The 20518-nt window shown below is 42.6% G+C and overlaps 1 protein-coding gene across 3 annotated transcripts in view; it reads left to right on the top strand.

The window, feature by feature from the left end:
• Positions 1-20518, top strand: part of STOX1 (storkhead box 1) — a 50932-nt gene that overhangs the window by 28156 nt on the left and 2258 nt on the right. Inside the window, exons 2-3 of one of the 3 annotated variants that reach the window (XM_030335197.1) lie at positions 13408-13560; positions 16284-18639. In XM_030335197.1, coding sequence (XP_030191057.1) covers positions 13408-13560; positions 16284-18639 — 2509 coding nt within the window. The remainder of the gene's footprint in view (positions 1-13407; positions 13561-16283; positions 18640-20518) is intronic. The other 2 variants (XM_030335199.1, XM_030335200.1) reach the window with 2 other exon arrangements.

Here is a 20518-nt window from a genome sequence, read left to right as displayed (position 1 = left end):
TGTAGCTGTGCAGTCCTCCCAGTCTTGCTCTTGCCTTGGGAGCTGAGTAAGTCTCTCTTCTCACCTGCAGGAGAGCAACACGAGCTTCTCCTGTCCCACCTGAAGCCCACCCTTAAGGATTTCTGGGTCCACCCAGAGCAGAGAGCAAAATCCCAATCCTCACTTTCCAAGCCTATCTCCTAATCCCTGCCTAACAAATTTCTCAATCTTTTTAACAGATCTGATTCCTGTGGATATCCTTTAAATCCTGCTAACCAGCCTTGGGGCTCTGTCTCTTCCAGTCAACCACGTGACAAATAGGATACCATCACCTTTGCTGCCGTAATAACTGTTGGGCTTTTTGTATGCACCTTTATCAATGAAAGCCAGTTGGCAAAATCTCCAGCATAGGTGGTGAGACACTCCCTAGGTGAGGGATGGAGAAGAATGGATTTTCCTTGCTTCTATACAGAAGAGGCAACTGCTTCCTTCTCTTCTCCCAGAAGGGAGAAAAACCTTTGTTGCTTGCAAACAGGATGGAAAGGATCCGGGGTTCTCCCTCTAACCTTTTGGAACATAAATGCATCTCTGCAGGAGCCAGAGCAACCCTGGTGGCTCCAGTTTTTATGACCTAGAGCTATTTCCAAGGTCATGGGTCTCATTTGCCCTTGAAATGTAAACACACCTTCGGAGTTAGGTAAATCTTCCTAGAGTTCTCTCACTACATAGTTGTAAATTAACTTAGCTGAGGATCTCAAGATTTCAGCAACATTTCTCCAGGAAGTCCCAGCTCTTCAAAGTCAAAGATTCTACTTCTCTTGCTGACAGTTTGCTCCACTGTGCAATGTTGGAAGCTGGACAGATGCGTGACTCTCGTGACCCAGAGGTCTGTGCTGCTCCAGGCACTTCCACAGGAATTGTCTTTGCTCTCCTACAGCTGAGTTCAGGCACCATGCATTGGGCTGCCGGCAAAGATGTGAGGTGGCAGCGGCCTGAGTAAGAGGGTTGGTGAAATGAGCAGTGTGTGGGTAGCAGGAGTACGGTCTGCGCCGCATTTGCAAGAGGGGATATTTCATAAGTGAAAGGAGAATGTCAGTCTTAGACTCCTAGGTAGGAAGAAGAGGGGACCAGAGAAGCAATAAGCTGGGAAGTAGTATGTCTAAAAGATGTGTCGGAGGCTCCTTTTCTGGGCTGAGACCAAAGAGAGTGAAGAAAAGAGTGCATTTGTTTTGAGTGGGGTAGGGAAGCCATGTCCATGTGGAAGGTGAAGGGAAAAGTCAGCTAACCGTTGCAGGTGGACCCTAGCAGTTTCTGCCTGGACACACAACGTGATGTGCATGAACCCACACTCTTTTTTTTTAATGTTTTATTTATTTTTTAAGAGAGAGAGAGCAGGAGCGGGGGAGGGTAGAGAGAGAAGGGACAGAGGATCCAAGGCAGGCTCTGCACAGATGGTAGAGAACCTGATGCAGGGCTCGAACCCACGAACTGTGAAATCATGACCTGAGCCAAAGGCAGATGCTTAACCGACTGAGCCACCCAGGTGACCCACAAACCCACACTCTTTCTGCCAGCATGTAACCTGAGCAAACATCTGGCTGCCTTGGGTCAGAGGTGCAGGAATGGACAGCTTAGTATGAAGCAGGTGGTTTGCTCCCAGAGGCAGTGGTCCTATGACCCCACATGTAAAAATCAGAGCCATGGATGGTAAGCAAGGCCTACAGCCTCTTTTAAGATTTCTCAGGTGGTGAACTTTTCATTTCTAAGGCAATGACCTCGTGAAAAGGTGCTAAAGGCCTGCTGAGGTATGGGCACATCTGCCCAAACGTAACGTGAAGCCTTCTGGGCCGAATAAAAGGGAATTCACAATCTTAGAATCAACAAGTTTATGTCATTAAAGTCTCTAACAGCCTGGAAGTGCTTCTCAGTAAAACTACATTTCTATGAATTGTTTCCCCGGAGTGGCTTTTATCTTTAAAAGTTGATATTTCAGGAGGCCAGAGGAATCTGTAATCAACTTGAAAGCAGCTGGGGCATAGCAGATAGTCTGGGAGGAGTGAAAGAGACCATTGATTTAGAAACCCAGTGATGCTTTCCTGATTGGGGCAGGAGCGGTTCCCAGGTGGGAGAAAGGGTGGCTGACTTCGCTGAGTGCCCTGTTCTGGGGGCCTGGGCAGGAGCCTGCGGGCAGGGATTATCCTCCCTGGATTCTGGGAGCAGGTCCCGTTCATTATTCTGGGTCACCCGACCCCCACCTCCATCAATAGGACGAGGCACAGGCCAGGCTACAATTTTTGTGATGCTTTTAGTAAAGTATACATGTGTGTGTGTGTGGCCTGGAGTATAAGTCAGCACTAAGTTTGTATCTCATGATGTAAATAAAGTAGAGCCTTCTCCCAGGTCCCGTCACCACAGAACCCAACTATCTTCAACAAATGGCAGGGATTACCTACTCCTGAAATAGAAGTGGTGTTGTTATTCATTATTTGCCTCTTCACATGCTGAGTTAATCTTACATCGACGTGAGTGGTGATACTGACTTATTGGCTGCATTTCACAAGACTTCCTTTCAGGAGAGATTGAAAGGCATCCCGTTCTCAGGGCTGTAACTGTAGATATCCATTTGGAGAGCGAGCTGTACAGCTGTGACTGTTCTTATCTCCCCCTCTGTGGTTTCCACAAGCAATGACGAAATCCTTCCTCATCCCGAGGAGAGTGCCTATTGTAGCCTCTTTAGGACAGATTTCCCCGAGCAGTTAAAACGTAGCAGTACTAGCTAAAGTTGCTGCTTCTCATCCTTCTCGTGGCGTGTTCCAGACCTGGCATGATAGGAGGAAAGCAGCAGAAGCCCTGACACCTTTCTTGTGAAGACCCGTCAGTATAGCATTTTGGCTTAAAGTCACCCAGCTGCCGTAGAATCCAGAAGCTTCACTCCAGCCCTTGGCAGGGCAAACGTTTTGCCCACAGTGGAAAACCTGAAGGGGAAACAAATGTCAAAAGCCCCTGACTAAACATGTGTTTTGCTGCAGATTATAGAAAACCCTCTCAAAATGGCATGAACACGTGAAGGGTGGATTTGTCTCAGAACAAGAAGGGACAGGTCTGGCTCTTCTCATCCATGATGATCCTGCCCAGGCATCCACAAACTTCTGAGAATGGCATTCAGGAGGGGGACCAGGAAGACTGAGTCCCCGTCCTACCAATGATAGCCCTCCTCTTGGGCTGTGATTGCCTCCAACCACTGTTCTTCCACTAGAATCAGAGCCCCTGGAGGCCAAAACTGTATTCTGTTCACTGTTGTATCTCCAGGAACTGGCATATAGTAGGTACTCAATAAATATCTGCAGGATAAGGAATGATTGAATGACTGTGTTGTTACAATATTACGAATACCTAAGCTACACCATGGGAGCCGCTCATTCAATGTTTCTTTAAGTCTTAGGTCCCTGTAGGAGGGAGAATGTAACTCTAGCTGATGGGTTCCGAGAACAGTTCAGGGGAGAGTCAGTCAGCATTTGGGCCAGTCCTCCTGACGGGATTTTGAAACATGGGCACGGGGAGATGAGAGTACAGGCTATTCAGGGAGAAGTCACAGCTGAAGGGTAATACTAGGTTTTGGAGAAAGATTGCTGCCAGGTATGACTGGGAAACACGGGGTTAAATAAACTAGATTGTCCATAACAGTTCTCAGAGCTTTTAACAATGCCACTGTGACTCCAGGCAGCGTTTCTTAAACATTTGGCCTTGGGACCCTTGCAGAGCATTTTATGGAATGAATTTTCCACAGAACACATCTTGGGAAACACTGATCTAGCTCGGTCCCACATTCAGAGACAAGGAAACTGAGACTCAAGAGAAGTGGTTTAGCCAGAGCCACATAGCAGAACCAGGTCCCTTGCCCACCAATATAATGCTCATTTGTAATACGAAGACTGCATAATAAAGGACAGCTTCTTCGTCATGGGGAACTTTTTATTTATCTATTATCCAAGCAACAACCTCGGTGCTAAACATTTCCCCCAGTTTTGCACAGTGGTATTTTATATTCATCACCATGACTCTCAGCTGCCAGTCACAGCCATTGTGTGTGTGGCCTCCAGACTCTTGGGGAGAAGGTTCACCTTAAATCAGTCCCAGGTTTGCCTCGAGGGCAAAGAAAAGATTTTCTCCTGCATGGCCATTTTTAGGGAGATCCAGGACCGTTGCAGTTTACAACCTGTGCCTCTCTTCTCAGGTGTTCCTGGTCCCCAGCCCTTACATCTGCTGAGGTAGGCAGAGCGGTGCCCCAGACTTGTCCGCCTCCAAATCCCTGGAACCTGTGAATATGTTACCTTACATGGCAGAAGGGACTTTGCAGATGCAATTTTATGTCATGGACTTTAGGAAGATTATCCTGGATTATCTGGGTGGGCGCAATCTAATCACATGAGCCCTTAAAAGCAGAGAACTTTATCTGGCTGGAACAGAAGTGAAGCCACAGGAGGGCAAGTCAGAATCGCGGTGTGCAGAAGACTCCATGCTGTCTTTGAAGATGAAGGGGGCAACAGGACAAATATAGATGGCTTTAAATTGCTGAGAAGAGGCTCCCTTGTGACAGCCATCAAGCAGATGGAGACCTGAGTCGTAAGTCCTCTAATCAGAAGAAAATGAATTCTGCCAAAAACCTGAATGAGCATGGAAAGAGACTCTCTCTAGAGCCTCTAGTTAGAGCCTAGGCCAAGGGACCCGGAGCAGAGGAACCATTGTAGCCCAGGGGACTACTGATGTGTAGACTGTGAGATAATAAATTTCTGTTATTTTAAGCGAGTAAATTTATGGTAGTTAATTTTGACAGCCTGAGAAAACAGACACCCCTGGGATAAAATCTTGAACATCCAAAGTGGAAGCCTTAAGGGAAGAGAGGTTAGGGAAGGGCACCAAAGGGCCTGGAGGGCTTTGGGGCTGAGTGCTGAGTTTCAGTGTTTTTTAAAAAACCAGCCAGTTTGAGTCATGCACACCTTCCCCGTCACCCCCCACCTCCCCACCGGCCAGGTGTCCTTGTATCTCTACCCAAAATGAGGTGGTCATGGCGGAAGGGTGCTAGAGGCCAAAGGGCTCCCCAAAGTAGGACCACCTCTATCTTTTCTATACCCCATGTACTGTCTGATGACTGAATCGTGGAGTCTGTCATAAATGGCCCAAAGCCTCTGCAACTCGTTTGAAAGTGGTTATTAGTGGCTATATCAGTTGAAAAGAAAGGGGCTGCTAATTCACAAACCCTGACAGGTTGAAGTGTGGTTATTACAGAAGACAACACTAAGGACTCCTGGTGTTGGACTGGCCCAGGCTTCCAAGGCAAAGCCTTTAGCTTTTCAACAGAGGGCATGTCCCAGAAGGGAAAGCATTTGTCTAGGATTTCAAAATAAACATCACCGTGCTTGAGAAAGATTTCAGCTTCCATGGCAGATAACCTGACTACCCTTAGATCTACAGCCTGTTTCTGAGTCTTGGTACTCTTCAGTTTCTAAATGTGGAGGAAAGTGTTTGCATTCTTTTATTTTACTGAAGTGAAAGGGAGACATGGAGAGGGACTTGGTATTGCTGGTCTGAAACCTTTTTGTTCCTATTTTGTTTGATTTTCTGAACCTATTTAAGGTTCTAACACAAGAGATCTAATTATTTAAAGCTATGGAGATTTTTGCACAGTGTCTTATCTCTGATGAGATACACATTGTTACAAAATACTTTCATTTTTAAAAGAACAGGATTAATTTTAATGTTAAAGGAATCTGGAAATTCTGCCTTGGATAAAAGTGGAGTTAAAAAATCAGGGAAGCTTCTTGGATTACTTAGAACAAAACATCTTTTTTTTTTTTTTTTTTTTAATTAAACTTGAGTGTATTTGCAGGCTGTTTTATTCATGCTCCATTGTCATCTCTAATGCACATAGAAGATACCTTTCCCACAGTGTGATTCAATACAGGCACCCAAAAAGATGGTCTCAGATTTCATGTGTCCGGGTAATTAGCTGAGTTTGAGCGGCTCAGTTAAACCCTTTGAAGGTCAATAATGCATGAATTTCTGGCAGACTGCCTAGCACGGAGTCCATAAACTTGTATAGGGACTAAACATTTTTATAGTAGAGAAAATTTTGTGTTTGAAATATGAACTAAATGATCTTAGCATCAGTTTTGCCTAGAATTTTATGGCAAATTCATGTTTTAGTGGGACAACAAAAAAGTTCTGATGTGAGTGCTTTCCAAATTTTCAAAGAAGTCTTTCCTCTGTTTTGCATATTTGGTAGCACAGTCTCTTGTGAACCTTAAAATCGTATTTTAGTACTCCCAATTAAAATGTCAGGATTTAGATTCCACGAGGCGGCCCTCTGGGAATGTGTCTAGGTGTCTTGAAAACATAAATGTAAATATTACATGGTATTTAACTTTTTTCCCCTAAAGGTAAAGGTTTTATAGAAAACTTTAATTTTGGCCCTGAAATTTAACTGGAGCATTCAGATAGCAAAATAAAACTCAGTTTCGATAAAGATGGGTTTTTCTTCCCAAGTTTTCTCAGTGGACAAGGCAAACGTGGGATTGGGCCAGGCAGATTGCTGCTTGATTTTGGTTCTGCCTTTCTCACTTGGGAGGCCTAGGATCACACGGTTTCTTTGCATCTGGCTCTTTCCTCCAAAATGGTTATGATTCCAAACCTCCCCTTCAAGATGTGGAGCGAGTATGTTGTTTGAACCCCAGTACTGCTGCGTGGCATCCGACGCTCACTCTGGGTGCCGGGACTGATCACTGTCACACTTCTGTTGGCTTGTGCCCCCCACACCCACTAACCCTGGAAAACTAACCTCACTGGACCGGCCACTAGGCTGACACCAGTGCTCCCAGTTATGAGAGTGCAAAGTTGAGGCTCGCTTAATTTTACTAAAGCTTCCAACTGATGATCTGTAACTGGCAGATTTAGGAGTCTGCTGTCCCTGGTTGGAGGTTTCTCTAGTACCAACAGCGTTGGGGGACAGTTTGCTTGGTCGACTCCGGCTGCCTTACCTGGGTCCGGTGAAAGGCAGTCTTGCTGTATCCATATTTGTCATGAGTGTACCTCCTGACATTTTACACTGGGGTGTGAGTATTTACGCCTCATGAATTAGCCAGGAAATGACTTTTTTGTAGCCACTTTGCTGATAGAAAACAGCCAAGATAGGGTATTCTTCTAGAGGCCTTCCACCAGAGGCATATGGACGAGGCCTTTTGTCTTGACATAAAGAAGCCACCTTCTTTTTCTTCAGTTTTGTTTGATTTGTGTTTTGTTTTGTTTTCCTCTCAGAGTTTTGATGAGGAGTTTGCACTGGATCCTCATAGAGCTATTGTCACCAACTCCAGGAGCAAGCTGCACTTCAGGCTTCTGCCATCAGCTAGGGGCTTTCTAGGCCACTATTATTAGGCATCAGGGGCAGAGATTGATTGCCTGGGGTTGTATTTTTTTTTTTTTTAACTTTTTTTTTGCGGGGGGGGGGGGTTATATGAATTTATATCCTTCGCACAGGAGTGCAATTCCAGTCACAGTTGTTGGATCCCAAGCCGTAAGGGGCCTGCTTGTCAACCTGTGACAGTTCAGAACTCCATACTTTCATTTCTGATTGGACTTCTACACACCACATCTATTTAATTTGCCTTGTGCTGTTTTTTTTTTCTTCTCCCCCAAAGTGGACTTTTAAAGAATAATTGTTTTAGAACTCATAATTTGGAAACTCAAAAAATATATAAATAGCAACTAAATCCTTTGGGAGTACAGCAAGTTAGTAACAGAAAGTCCTTTCGGAAAAGATGGCATTAAATGTAGTAGGCACCAATATATATGGTTCGACTTTGTTGGTGTTTTGGTCAAACCAGTCTTTCAGCCTAAATGCTTTTCCCATTTCTGCAGCACCCAAGAGTGCAAGACTGTGTAAACAGAGAGAACATTGTTGGGAACTGTTTACTCTGGCACACAGCCTCTCCGAGCCTTCTGATCACTGCTACAGGTCAAGGGTCAAAGGTCCACGACAGGCCTGGGCTTAAGGGTGCTCTTCAATTACTCCATAGTAATTGAGGATAAAGCCAAAGGATTGCCTTTTCCTCACTGTGAAATCTGGTCACATCTGTAAGTGGGCTCTTCTACACAGAAAGTTAATATTTGGTGGAAATCTCTGTTAAGGGTTATTTACTGAAAGAAAAAAGATGGCTGTAGCGTGAAAATGATTCCTGCGTCTGTCACAAATGTTCCCATGTCAGGGTTTACTCTGCTTTCCTGCACAAACAACTCTTGATGATTTATGCACCTGAAGACGTATCTTACCAATGGCTATGAAGGAAATGTTCTGAGAAACGTTCTCTAGGCTTTGTCTAGAGGGAGCTCCGAAGCAGAGGTTAAATGCAATTTAACATGTTCCTCCAAAATGCAATTGACATATTGCTGTATTAATTTTAAGGAGAAAAAAAAGGCCATTTGACTTCCTGGTTGATAGATTTGTTGACTCTTAAAATACTCATTCCCACACCGTGGTAGGAATTATGAGTACAATTTCTGAGAGTGTCTTTGGATTTGGCAAGCAGTGTCAAGAAGTTGCTTGGGATTTTTTAAATGTAAGAAAAAAGTTCTGTTTCTCATTTATATCTGCTTGTTAACTAAAAGTGATCGTTGATTATCTGCTTGATTTTATTTTTATGTAATCTCTACACCAAGTGTGGGGCTGGAACTCACAACCCTGAGATCAAGAGTTGCACACTCCATGGACTGAACCAACCAGGTGCCCCTAAAAGTAGTGCCTTCTGAAGAATCTATATTTAACTTTTATTTTGAAATAATTTTAGATATACGGGAGATTGCAAAGAAATGTACAGGAATATCCCGTGCATCCCTCCCACCAGCCCCATGAAAAATCCATTTTGACTGTTTTTCCTGTGAAAAGAGGAAATAAATTTAAGGGTTGAGCTAAAAAACGGGCTGCTTCAGTGTATCCCGAAGGCATAGTGGAGGTCAGAGTATTGGACCCCCACCCTTCCTACAGCTTTCTTGTTTCATTTGCCAAAAAATGGACAGTACCGGCAGAGGGCGCGATAGGGATGCTGACGCTCTAGCCACTCATCTCCTTCCTTTTAATGCTTCCTCCTCCTCCTCCCATCTCAAAGTTCAAAGTGACTGGGTTTAGGGTAGGGATGAGGTGAGGCTTGAGAGTGGATTGTGTGGATTGTGTGGTTGAGCAAAACTTTTGAAGTTTTGCCTTATACTTCGCCAATACTCTAGCCCTAAACTTTCTAGGAGAGACCTTTCTCCTCCCTCTTTTTGAATGAAGGACTTCTAGTCCACATGAAAGTGCGGGGGAGGGTGCGGGGGGCAGGTAATCAATATAAAATCACATACAAGAAAAAAGTCACCTAAGAGTGTTTTGGGAGATGAGGAAGAAAGATACCGAAAAGTCACTTATTTCAAATTAAGCACATAGAGTTATGTTAAAGAAGCATGGAACTATTTGAAATTGTACCTATATTTTTTCTGGTTGAGGAGGGAGATGAAAGAAAAGAAGGTAAATCCCAAATTCTGAGGGAAGAAAGAAAGGCAAAGAGGGAATGAAGAAAGGCAGAGACTTATTACACTCAGCTTAGAGGTAGAGTCTCTAGGAGGAATTTGAGGTTTAGGTCAGCTATCGTCCCTCTGGGCAGTAAGCTTCAGAGCATCATCTCTTATCACTGCCCTTAGAAACGTTAATCGATTAGCCATTCATCCTAGCTTCTCAGAATGCTGTAAGTATCCTGGCATGACCCAGTGGAATAGCCACAAGTACACAAGAGGAGATCCTAACCTCAGTTGCCTCGGTGGCAGACGGCAATTCTGCCCTGTTGTGACCTTCCAAGTTCGGAGATGCCCCAGTCTGCCAGCTAGAGAAGCTAAAGTACACAGGGAAACAGACCAATGTTATGTATAACAGCAAACTGTTTACCAGTTTCCTTATGACAGCCCTTTTTCTTCATGCAGATACAGTGAGTACTGTGGGCCTCTCACCAGCTGGCTACAACCTTTCATACCTTGCCAGCCCTCACCACCTTCCTTCCCCCTCAATAACCAGTACAATGTACTGGCTTCTCCACTATCACTAGGGGAATCAACTGCAGGGCATAACCAGGTTTTCTCAATTCTTTGCCTTCCTTTTGGCTACACTTGACTCCCTGTGCCTCAGGGCCATGTTTATTTGTTGAATGGTTACCTACTTTAACATTGCTGTCATTACCACCCTAACCCTCTACCATTCCCAAGTGGACCTCACCTGGGAAGTTGTTAGAAATGCAGAATCAGAGGCTCAGCTTCAGACCTTCTGAATCAGAATCTGCACATTAGCACAATCTCCTGGGGATTCTCATATGCACATTAAAATTCGAGAAGCCCTGCTGGCCTCCCTGGCTCTCACCCTTTTCTATTGCAGATTGCCACTTCACCTGCCAGAAACCATACTTCCATCATCTTGAGACCCAGGGCTCCTTCATAATCTTTGTATTCATTTTTTTTAAATTTAGTATACTCCAAGAATAGCTCTTCCAACCCCCTTTCCACTCTTCCTCTCTTCATTCTTGTTTTTTTTTTTTTTCTCCTATTCCTATCCTTTCTTTCCCTGCCTTAACTTTACAGAGATCAGATGACCTTGCTGTGCTAATGTTTTGTTTTGTTTGTTTTTTTTTTCCTTTATGCTTCAGTATATTTCTGGTGTTCTACCACCCTCTATTTTCAGATCTCAGATGATAATATCTTCCCTGTTTCTAAGGCAGTTCTTCTACCTGTGCCTTTTGTGCATTGTCCTATGCCTCTCTTCTGGGATCTTGCTGTCTCCCTGGTCTTCTGTCTCCCAGAATCATGTACATTGTTTCCGCTAAGCCTTTCTTTTTTGCATCCAAATGTGCAGAGATCTTCTTTTAAGAAAATCACAAGATACACACACATTCATATTCACTTGATCCTACTCCTTGCTGGTTTGCATTCGATTTTTCCTCTTTCACAATCGATTTTTCCAACAAATGGTATAGAACAATGGCTTGTAGTTGGGACAGTCTTGCCTTCCCCTGCCTCTGGAGACATTTGGCAATGTCTGGAAGTATGGTTGCTGCAACCATGGGAGATGCTACTGGCATCTAGAAGTGGGTGGAGACCAAGGATGCGACTAAACATGCTACAGTGCACAAGACAGCCCCACACAACAAAGAATTATGTGGCTATGGTGACCAACCATCTTGGTTTGCCTTTGACTTTCTCAGTTATCACATTGAAAATCCTATGTCCCAGGAAACCCCTGAGTTCTAGTCATCCTGGGATGGTTGGTCACCCTATTATCATGCCACAAATATCAAAAATGCTGAAGTTAAGAAACCCTGCTTTAGAAGGAGGATCCATTAACTTTACTTTTTTCTCACCAACTCCCTTCCCTTCAACTTGACATTTAGTTTTGGTATTCTTTTCTATGGAAACAACTCTTAATGAAAGTCACCAGTGGTCCCCTTCTCATCACGAAATTCAATGGCCGTTTTGTCTCCTCCCTCAACCTTTTGATCTCATTCAAACATTTTGACACTGTTGCTTTACTATTCACTTTGGAGCATTTTATTCTACTTTTGGTTCTCTCCCTTCTACTCCCATTATGGGGCCTTCTCTCTTTTGTGGGTCCCTATTTCTATTATCTCTCTCTTTTTTATGGGATTAGTGGCTTTTATGTATTTATTTAGAGAGAGAGAGAGAGAGAGAGCGCGCGCGCACCTATGAGCAGGGTAGAGGGCCTGAGGGGGAGAGAGAATCTTAAGCAGACTCCATGCTCAGTGTGGAGCCTCATGTGGAGCTCCATCCCTTGACCCTGGGATCATGACCTGAGCTGAAATCAAGAGTGGGACACTCAACTGACTGAGCCACCCAGGTGCCCCTATTGTCTCTTAACTGTAGATAGTCCTGTAGTTAAGTGTTCCTTGGCTCTCTTCCTTACTCTCCCACTGAAGAATTTACTCCACTCCATAGTTTCAGATCTCATCTGTATTAGTTGATTCCCAAATCTCTTTCCTGAGTCCTAGTCTTTCATGTCCAAGTAACTGAGGGATTCCCTTGGATGTTCAGCAGAATCTAAAACTCTAATGTGAGTAATAGCAAGTTAAGGACATTTATTTAATACATTAGCAAGGAGGAAGGACAATATGGTCTAGCTTCCATTTCCAGTCGGTCTTCCACTTGGGTCTGATATAACCCTTCAGCTCTATCCAACCAGGATAATTCTGTTCATGCTTTTATATACCTTGTGCTTTCCTCCTTCCATGGTTTTGTTCCGTGGCTTTATGCTTGTGAAAAACATTTCTGCACTTTCTTTCCTTCCTAATCATTCCAATCAGGGTGGAATGATGAAAATACTGAATTAGGAGTCAGAAGACCTATTTCTGTCACTCTACTTGCTGTCTGACCTTGGGACAATTTCTTGAGCTTTCAGAAGGTTTTCTATATATGTTTTAAATTTTATTTATTTAAAAAAGTTTTTAAATTTTAAAAATTTTTAATTTTTAATTTTTTTTAATTTTTAATTTTTAAATTTAATTTTTAAATTCTTTAAACTTAATTTTGAGAGAGAGACAGAGACAGAAACAGAGCATGAGTTGGGGAGGGGCAGAGAGAGAGGGAGACACAGAATCCAAAGCAGGCTCCAGGCTTCAAGCTGTCAGCACAGAGCCCTATGCGGGGCATGAACCCATGAACCACGAGATCATGACCTGAGCCAAAGTCAGATGCTCAACCGACTGAGCCACCCAGGCACCCCGAAGGTTTTCTGTATTATAAAGAAGAATCCCATCCCCGCCTGCCTCAGATAGCTAATGTGGAAAAAAAAAATGCTTTGAAAGATGAGAATTACCATATAAGCATTGTCCAACCTGTACTCTGATAGCACTTTGTGCCTTTAATCTGGGGACTTACTATCTCTTACATGTAAAGCAGTGACAAAGTCTACAAACTTCTCAAAAAGTAGGGACCCTAATGCAAAACTTTTCTTCTATGCTCTCTATCATTGTACATATCATGTTAACAGATTCTGAGGAAAAAGTGATGAAAAAAATAGCAATTCCATGTACTATTCAGTTTTTATTCTTGATTCACTAATTTCAAATATTAAAAAAATATTTTTTAATGTTTTATTTATTTCTGAGAGAGAGAGAGTATGAGTGGGGGAGGGGCAGAGAGAGAGGGAGACACAGAATCTGAAGTAGGCTCCAGGCTCTGAGCTGTCAGCACAAGAGGCCAATATGGGGCTTGAGCCCACGAGCTGTGAGATCATGACCTGAGCCGAAGTCAGATGCTCAGCTGACTGAGTGACCTGCAGACGCCCCCCTAAACATTTTTTACTACAAATTTATCACCTTTCCTTTTTTTTTTTTTAACCCTCCAATTTAGGTGATGTCTTTCCAGTGCAAATGAATCCAATAGCTCAATCTCAGTTTATACCTTTGGCTGAAGTTCTTTGCTGTGCTATATCTGATATGAATGTTGCTCAGATTGTGGTGACACAGGAATCACTATTGGAGCATTTGATGAAACATTACCCAGGTAGGACAGCAAGTTTCTCTATTAGTTCATTGTATGTGTTTGCTTTCTATTTATAAGTCATTTTTTTTGAAGAGGTTTTTCAGCAACTTAAAAAAATTTTTTTTAATGTGTATTTATTTACTTATTTATTTGAGAGACAGCACGAGCTGGGGAGTGGCAGAGAGAGGGAGACAGAGAATCCCAAGCAGGCTCTGTGCTGTCGGTGCAAAACCCGACATGGGACTCAAACCCATGAACCATAAGATCGAGACCTGAGCTGAAGTCAGACACTCAACCAACTGAGCCTCCCAGGCGCCCCTATTTAGAAATCATCTTAAACATGTGAATAAACTGGGCGATATCTACTTTTTTTTTTTTTATTGTAGACCCTTGTATTAGAGCCCTGCTAGGAAAAGGCCTGCATCAACAAATTTAATAAGGGTATTTCTTTTACTTTCCGAAGGAACTTTTTCAAAAATTATGCTTATGGGTTTTAAAAAAAAATTTTTTTTAATGTTTATTTATTTTTGAGACAGAGAGAGACAGAGCATGAAGGGGGGAGGGTCAGAAAGAGAGGGAGACACAGAATCTGAAGCAGGCTCCAGGCTCTGAGCTGTCAGCACAGAGCCCGACGTGGGGCTCGAACTCACGGACCGCGAGATCATGACCTGAGCCGAAGTCGGATGCTTAACCGACTGAGCCACGCAGGCACCCCTCAAAAATTATGCTTATGACAACAAATCAGATTGTAGAAAGGAGTGCAGAGCAAAACAAGGGAAAGTTCATCTTCTCCCCCCCCCCCCCCCAGCCAGTCACATCCTTCCATTGCCACCTCCCAAGGGCAACAGCTTCTAGTCTCTTTTCCTGTGTATACTTTCATAAATTGTATTTGAGCATATGTGTTCTATTTTTATAACATAGATTGGATCATTTTTTTAAATGTTTATTTATTTTTGAAGGACAGAGAGACAGAGCATGAGCCAGGGAGGGGCAGAGAGAGGGGGAGACACAGAATCTGAAGCAGGCTCCAGGCCCTGAGCTGTCAGCACAGAGCCTGATGCAGGGCTCCAACTCACAAGCCGTGAGATCATGACCTGAGCCGAAGTCGGGCGCCTAACTGACTGAGCCACCTAGCAACCCCAAATTAGATCTTTACATTCTCTCTGCCCCTTGCCTAGGTTAAAAACATATTTTAGAAATCTTTCTGTATTATTATATATCGATCTATCTCATTCTTACACAGCTACCATGATATCCCAGTGCATGAATGTAGGAGAGTATTTTTTGATTAATTAATATTATTATTATCTTTAAAATAATTTTAAGGATTTTATTTTTAAGTAATCTGCACCCAACATGCAGTCAGGCACCCCTGCAGAAGAGTATTTAAAAAAATTTCCCATTGTAAAATATGCTCATTGTAGAAAATCGAGAACATCTAGAGAAGTAACCACTTATGATACCACCACTCAAGGAAATCAATGTTAATATATGATGTATTTTCTTCCAGTGTTATTCAAAAATGTTTTCACAACATAAATACAGTTTTGAACGCTGCTATTTGGAAAAGGGAAAATTTTAAAGTTTATTTTGAGAGAGGCAGAGACAATATGAACAGGAGAGGAGCAGAAAGAGAGGGGGAGAGAGAATCCCAAGCAGGCCTGGCACTGCCAGCTCTGGAGCCTGATGCGGGGCTCGAACCCACAAACTGTGAGATAACGACCTGAGCTGAAACCGAGAGATGGACACAACTGACTGGGCCACCCAGGCACCCCAGGAATTTCTTTTAATTTAATTTAATTTAATTTAATTTAATTTAATTTAATTTAATGTTTAATTTAATGTTTAATGTTTATTTATTTAAAAAAATTTTTTTAACGTTTATTTATTTTTGAGACAGAGAGAGACAGAGCATGAACAGAGGAGGGGCAGAGAGAGAGGGAGACACAGAATCTGAAGCACGTTCCAGGCTCTGAACTGTGAGATCATGACCTGAGCCGATGTCAGATGAGTAACTGACTGAGCCACCCAGGTGCCCCCCCTCACCCCCGGGGATTTCTTTTAAAAAGATTTGTTACCTTCCTAGTTTGAAAAACTATCATAATATTGATGTTAGATAGTTTGCCCTCCCCCTGACACAAGCTGGTTTTCATTTTGTCTTTAGATTATTAAGATTTAAGCTAGGAGACTGTGATTATTTTCAAAAACTCTTCAAGAATGCTTTCTTGAAGTGAACATTTAAATTTGTGATGGGTGGGGCACCTGGGTGGCTCAGTCATTTGAGGGCCAGACTTTGACTCAGGTCACCATCTCACGGTTCATGAGTTCGAGGCCCACATCGGGCTCTCTGGTGTCAGTGCAGAGCTGGCTTCGGATCCTCTGTCTTGCTCTGCCCGTCCCCCACTTACGCTCTCTCAAAAATAAACATTTAAAAAAATAAAATAAATTTATGATGGGGTTATATAGCTTAGTGTTTGTATTTGAGTGGACTCATTTTTTTTCTCTATTTAAACATTAACTTAGCCCTATGTCTTTGTGTGGGCCAAAATATATTCCCATTTTTCAATTAAGTTATGATTATTATTAATGCCTCTTTGGCATTTTAATCACATATATTAATTGTGTTACAGTCAGCTCTGGGTTCATCAGGCAAATGTGTGGTCATTTCTGACTTACTGACTTCAGGCATTGAAATGTTTTTCATTCAAAATCTATCAGTGTAATAAAATGCTTGTTTGTTTCAGGCATCGCAGTTCCACCTCAAGATATTCTCTATACCACTCTGGGAACTCTGATTAAAGAAAGGAAAATTTATCACACTGGAGAAGGATACTTCATAGTCACTCCTCAGACTTACTTCATTACGAATATAACGCCCCATGAAAATAAGAGAGACCTATCGGATGAAAGCTGCCAGATGCCAACTTGCGTTACTTATCTGGTGAGCGTGGAGAGCTGCGCAGAGTTGGCCCAAGAAAAGGCTGCCCCCATTTCTCACTGTCAGTCTTGCCGGTGTTTCCCTGATCTGTGCACTCAGGATGTACAGGAAACACCGGCTGCTGCAGAAGTGACTAGAAAAAGCCAGAAAGGTCTGCGGGAATCCAAATCTTTGGGACAGAATCAAGCAGTTTCCCTGTCTGAGGGGAATCACGTCTGTGAAAGTACCAAACCTTTACCATACACAAAAGACAGAGAAAAAGGCAGGAAGTTTGGCTTTAGCCTCTTTTGGCGTAGTATATCCAGAAAGGAGAAGTCCAGAATAGAGCACAGTAGTTTCTCTGCCCAGTTTCCACCAGAAGAATGGCCTGTTCGAGATGAAGATAACTTGGACAATATCCCTCGAGACATTGAACATGAGATTATCAAACGAATTAATCCCATTCTGACTGTTGACAATTTAATCAAACATACCGTCCTAATGCAAAAATACGAAGAACAGAAAAAATACAATAGCCAGGGCACTTCCACTGATCTGCTGACAGTCAGGCATAAATATCCTTCAAAAGAGGGAGTTAAGAAAAGACGGGGCCGGTCTGCAAGGCTTCGAAGGCGGGGCCATTCTCATAGGGATAGACACAAAGCCAGGAGTCAGGGAAGTGAGCCTCCTCCAGGAAGCCTTAGACTGGAGAAACATCCCAAGTCCCCTGCTGCACAGCCCACCTCCAGAATTCAAAGCCCAGATGAAGCACTAGTTCAGAAACCACTTGATGAGAATCCATCAATGTTAGGTTCCCATTTGCTTTACAAGAAGCGGATTAGTAATCCTTTCCAGGGTTTGTCTTACCGAGGGAACCCAACAACCAAAGGGCACGACATCCAGACCAGTGATCTGAAACCAGGTCAGATTGGACCAAAGGGAAAGCCTTTCCAAAGGTCAAGGTCTTTGGATTCCTCAAGAATCTTTGAGAGTAAAGGCAAACAGCCACGTGCTGAACAGTATGAAGATAAACTGACAGCAGAATCCATTTCTATGAATAACTCTACCGTCAAGCCTATCAGTGATGACTTTAGAGATCCCCTCTCAAATCACTCTCAAGGTAGTGTTTTGCAAAATGGTAGTAAATGTTTTTCCTTTAGGGAAAGCCTGAGGAGACACGATGTGTATGGTGGAAAAAATGAGGTAATCCCTGAAGTCTTGAGGAAAAGTTATTCTCACTTTGACGCATTAGGGGACGCAAAAGAAACACAGTATGTGCTGCCATCACAAGGTTCCTCCTCTCTAGGCCATGCTTCCTCTGCGTGTAGACTAGTTGATAAAACAATACACCAGTTCCAAAATCTTGGTATTTTGGATTACCCAGTTAGTATGAACTGTTTGAGACAACCTGAGAGACAAGAGGGAGATTCAGAAGAAACACAAGTAAGAAAGGCATTTGTCCAGGAAACAAAGACTGTGAGTCCAGAAAATGAAGGGCTTTCTGAGGATAACCAGGCCTTGTATCAGAAGGAAGTGGAAGATGATGATGGAGCCTGTAGTTCATTATATCTAGATGAGGAGGACTTTTCTGAGAATGATGACTTATGTCAAATGCTGCCTGGCCGCATTCAGTATTCCTTTACAGGGGGAAGCAAGTGGAATCATTTAGGAAAACAAAAGGGGACTGAAAGATTTCTGACTGAGTACAACCGCAGAATACACAGGTCTGAGCCTCAGGTGCTTAAAGGAAATGAGTGTTACAAACCCACTGGGTTGTTCACTAACCCAGGTGAAAGCCAAACACCTAAACTCTCTGCTGAAAGCTGTGGCCTCAATTCAGGGACTCGGTCCAGTTTTAACTATGAAGACGGACCCAGTGTTGCTACATGTGTGCAAGCCTCAGCAGATACTGATGGAAGTGTATTTGATTACTATAGCACAAGGAAAGCCACTTCTGAGACTGAAACCCTACAAGACTTGGTTGGTGACATAGGAAAGAAACCAGCTAGCTGGAGTCAGGGTGCTCAGAATCAGGAAGTGAGAAAACAGTTCATGCAAAAGTTAGAACTTTTCAGCCCTTCACACATGCCAGTGTTGGCTCAGGTTGTCCAACATGAACACAGTCATCTGGAAGGAACAGAAAATCACAGCATGGCGGGAGACAGTGGAATAGATTCTCCACGGTAAGTGTATGTAAAAGTGTTTGATTAGCCACTATTCCTCAGGAATTATTACACTCAAGGGAGTACTGAATGACCCAGTAGGAGACTCCCCTGAATACACTTTTTATAGTGATAGAATTCTGCCAGCCTTTACTGAATGAATTGTATAAAGTTAAAATGAAATCTCTTACATAATAGGATAGAGTTCATTTTGAATGTGAACCAAAATTTGTTCCACTACTACTAAATCTTGAATTATTTCTAAATATAGGAAGGAACTGCTATAAATGAAGCACTTCCTGAACTGAGGGCTAGAAGTTTTCACTTATATTTCTGGTTCTACGCAGTTCAGAAAGAGATGCAGCTATTTTCCACTAATCTTTTCCATGTTTGTTTAAATTTTTTGTTTACATTTATTTATTTTTGAGAGACAGAGAAAGACAGAACATAAGTGGGAGAGGGGCAGAGAGAGGAGGAGACACAAAATCCGAAGCAGGCTCCAGGCTCCAAGCTGTCAGCACAGAGCCCAACGCGGGGCTCAAACTCACAAACCGTGAGATCATGACGTAAGCCAAAGTCGGAGGCTTAACCGACTGGGCCACCAGGGCGCCCCTCCATGTTTATTTGTTTAAATTAAACATTGTACGTGTTATGAAAGTAATATGCACATAATAGAACATTTGAGAAGTACTGAAAAGCGTTTTAAAAAACACCTATAATCACCCTACCGTTTAGATGTGTTTAAAAAATCCTTTTATATTTGGTATATTTATAACACTTCAGTCTGAACATATTGATCTATGTATTTTGTCTAAATGTTTTCCCTATACTGTCATTACTGTTTTGCATAGTGCTTTTTTCAGGGTACAGTGTGAACATTCCCCTGAGGTTATTTAATAGTTTTCAAAAAGGTCGTCTTAAAATTTGGCATATATCTTTACCAGTTTTTTATTATACAAAATTATTATATACTTCCTTCTGAAAAAGTAATACAGAAATGTAAAAGGTGAAACTGACAGTCTGCATTCCCCAACCTTTTCCATTGCCTTTCCGTTGAGGTGACCTAAACATTGTTGACAGTGTGGTTTATATTCTTTCGGACTTTTTTCTGTGCATTTAGAAATATAATTATTTTTTTTAAAAAAGAAGAAATATAATTATTTTTTAACAACAGATCATACAGAGCTGTGACTTTCTTTTTTCACTTAACGTATCATGCATATCCTGCAATCAATACATACGGATCCAACTCATTCGTTTTAATGGCTGCTTAGTATTCTGTTATGTGGACTCTAGTATTTATATAACTATTATTTTCCCTCCTTTGACATTTAGATTCCCATTTTTTTGCCGTAATAAATCAATCTTCAGTGGATTGTTTTCACATATAAATGCTTACAGACATTTCTGACTCTACCTTAGGCTAAATTCCTAGAGGTCTGCAGTTTAAAAATATATCTTTACTTCTTATTGGGAAACGGATCTTTTCTGCTTGAAAGAATTGTTTAATTCATATCAAGTCTTTTTTTTTTTTCTGGTTTTGTTTTGTTTTTGTTTTCTGAGAGAGAGAGCACAAGCAGGGGAGGGGCAGAAAGAGAGGAAGAGACAGAGAATCCCAAGCAGGTTCCGCACTGCCAGTGCAACCCCAACGGGGGGCTCGAACCCACGAACTGTGAGATCACAACCCAAGTCAAAACCAAGAGTTAGAGGCTTAACCGACTGAGCCATCCAGGTGCTCTTCATATCAAGTCTTGAAAGTATCAACACATAGTGTCTCCAAAGTAAACAATGGTAGTGTAAACCAACAAGCTATGGGTCCCCTTTCACTTTGGCAAAAGCAGAAACAGAGGGCTGACCAGAACCTCATAAAACAAGGACCCTTGCCTATAGTCCTTGGGCA

The sequence above is a fragment of the Lynx canadensis genome, chromosome D2 (assembly GCF_007474595.2).
Source record: "Lynx canadensis isolate LIC74 chromosome D2, mLynCan4.pri.v2, whole genome shotgun sequence".
NCBI lineage: Eukaryota > Metazoa > Chordata > Mammalia > Carnivora > Felidae > Lynx > Lynx canadensis.
Note: the sequence above shows the minus strand (reverse complement) of the source record. Positions and strands in the feature narration are given on the sequence as shown.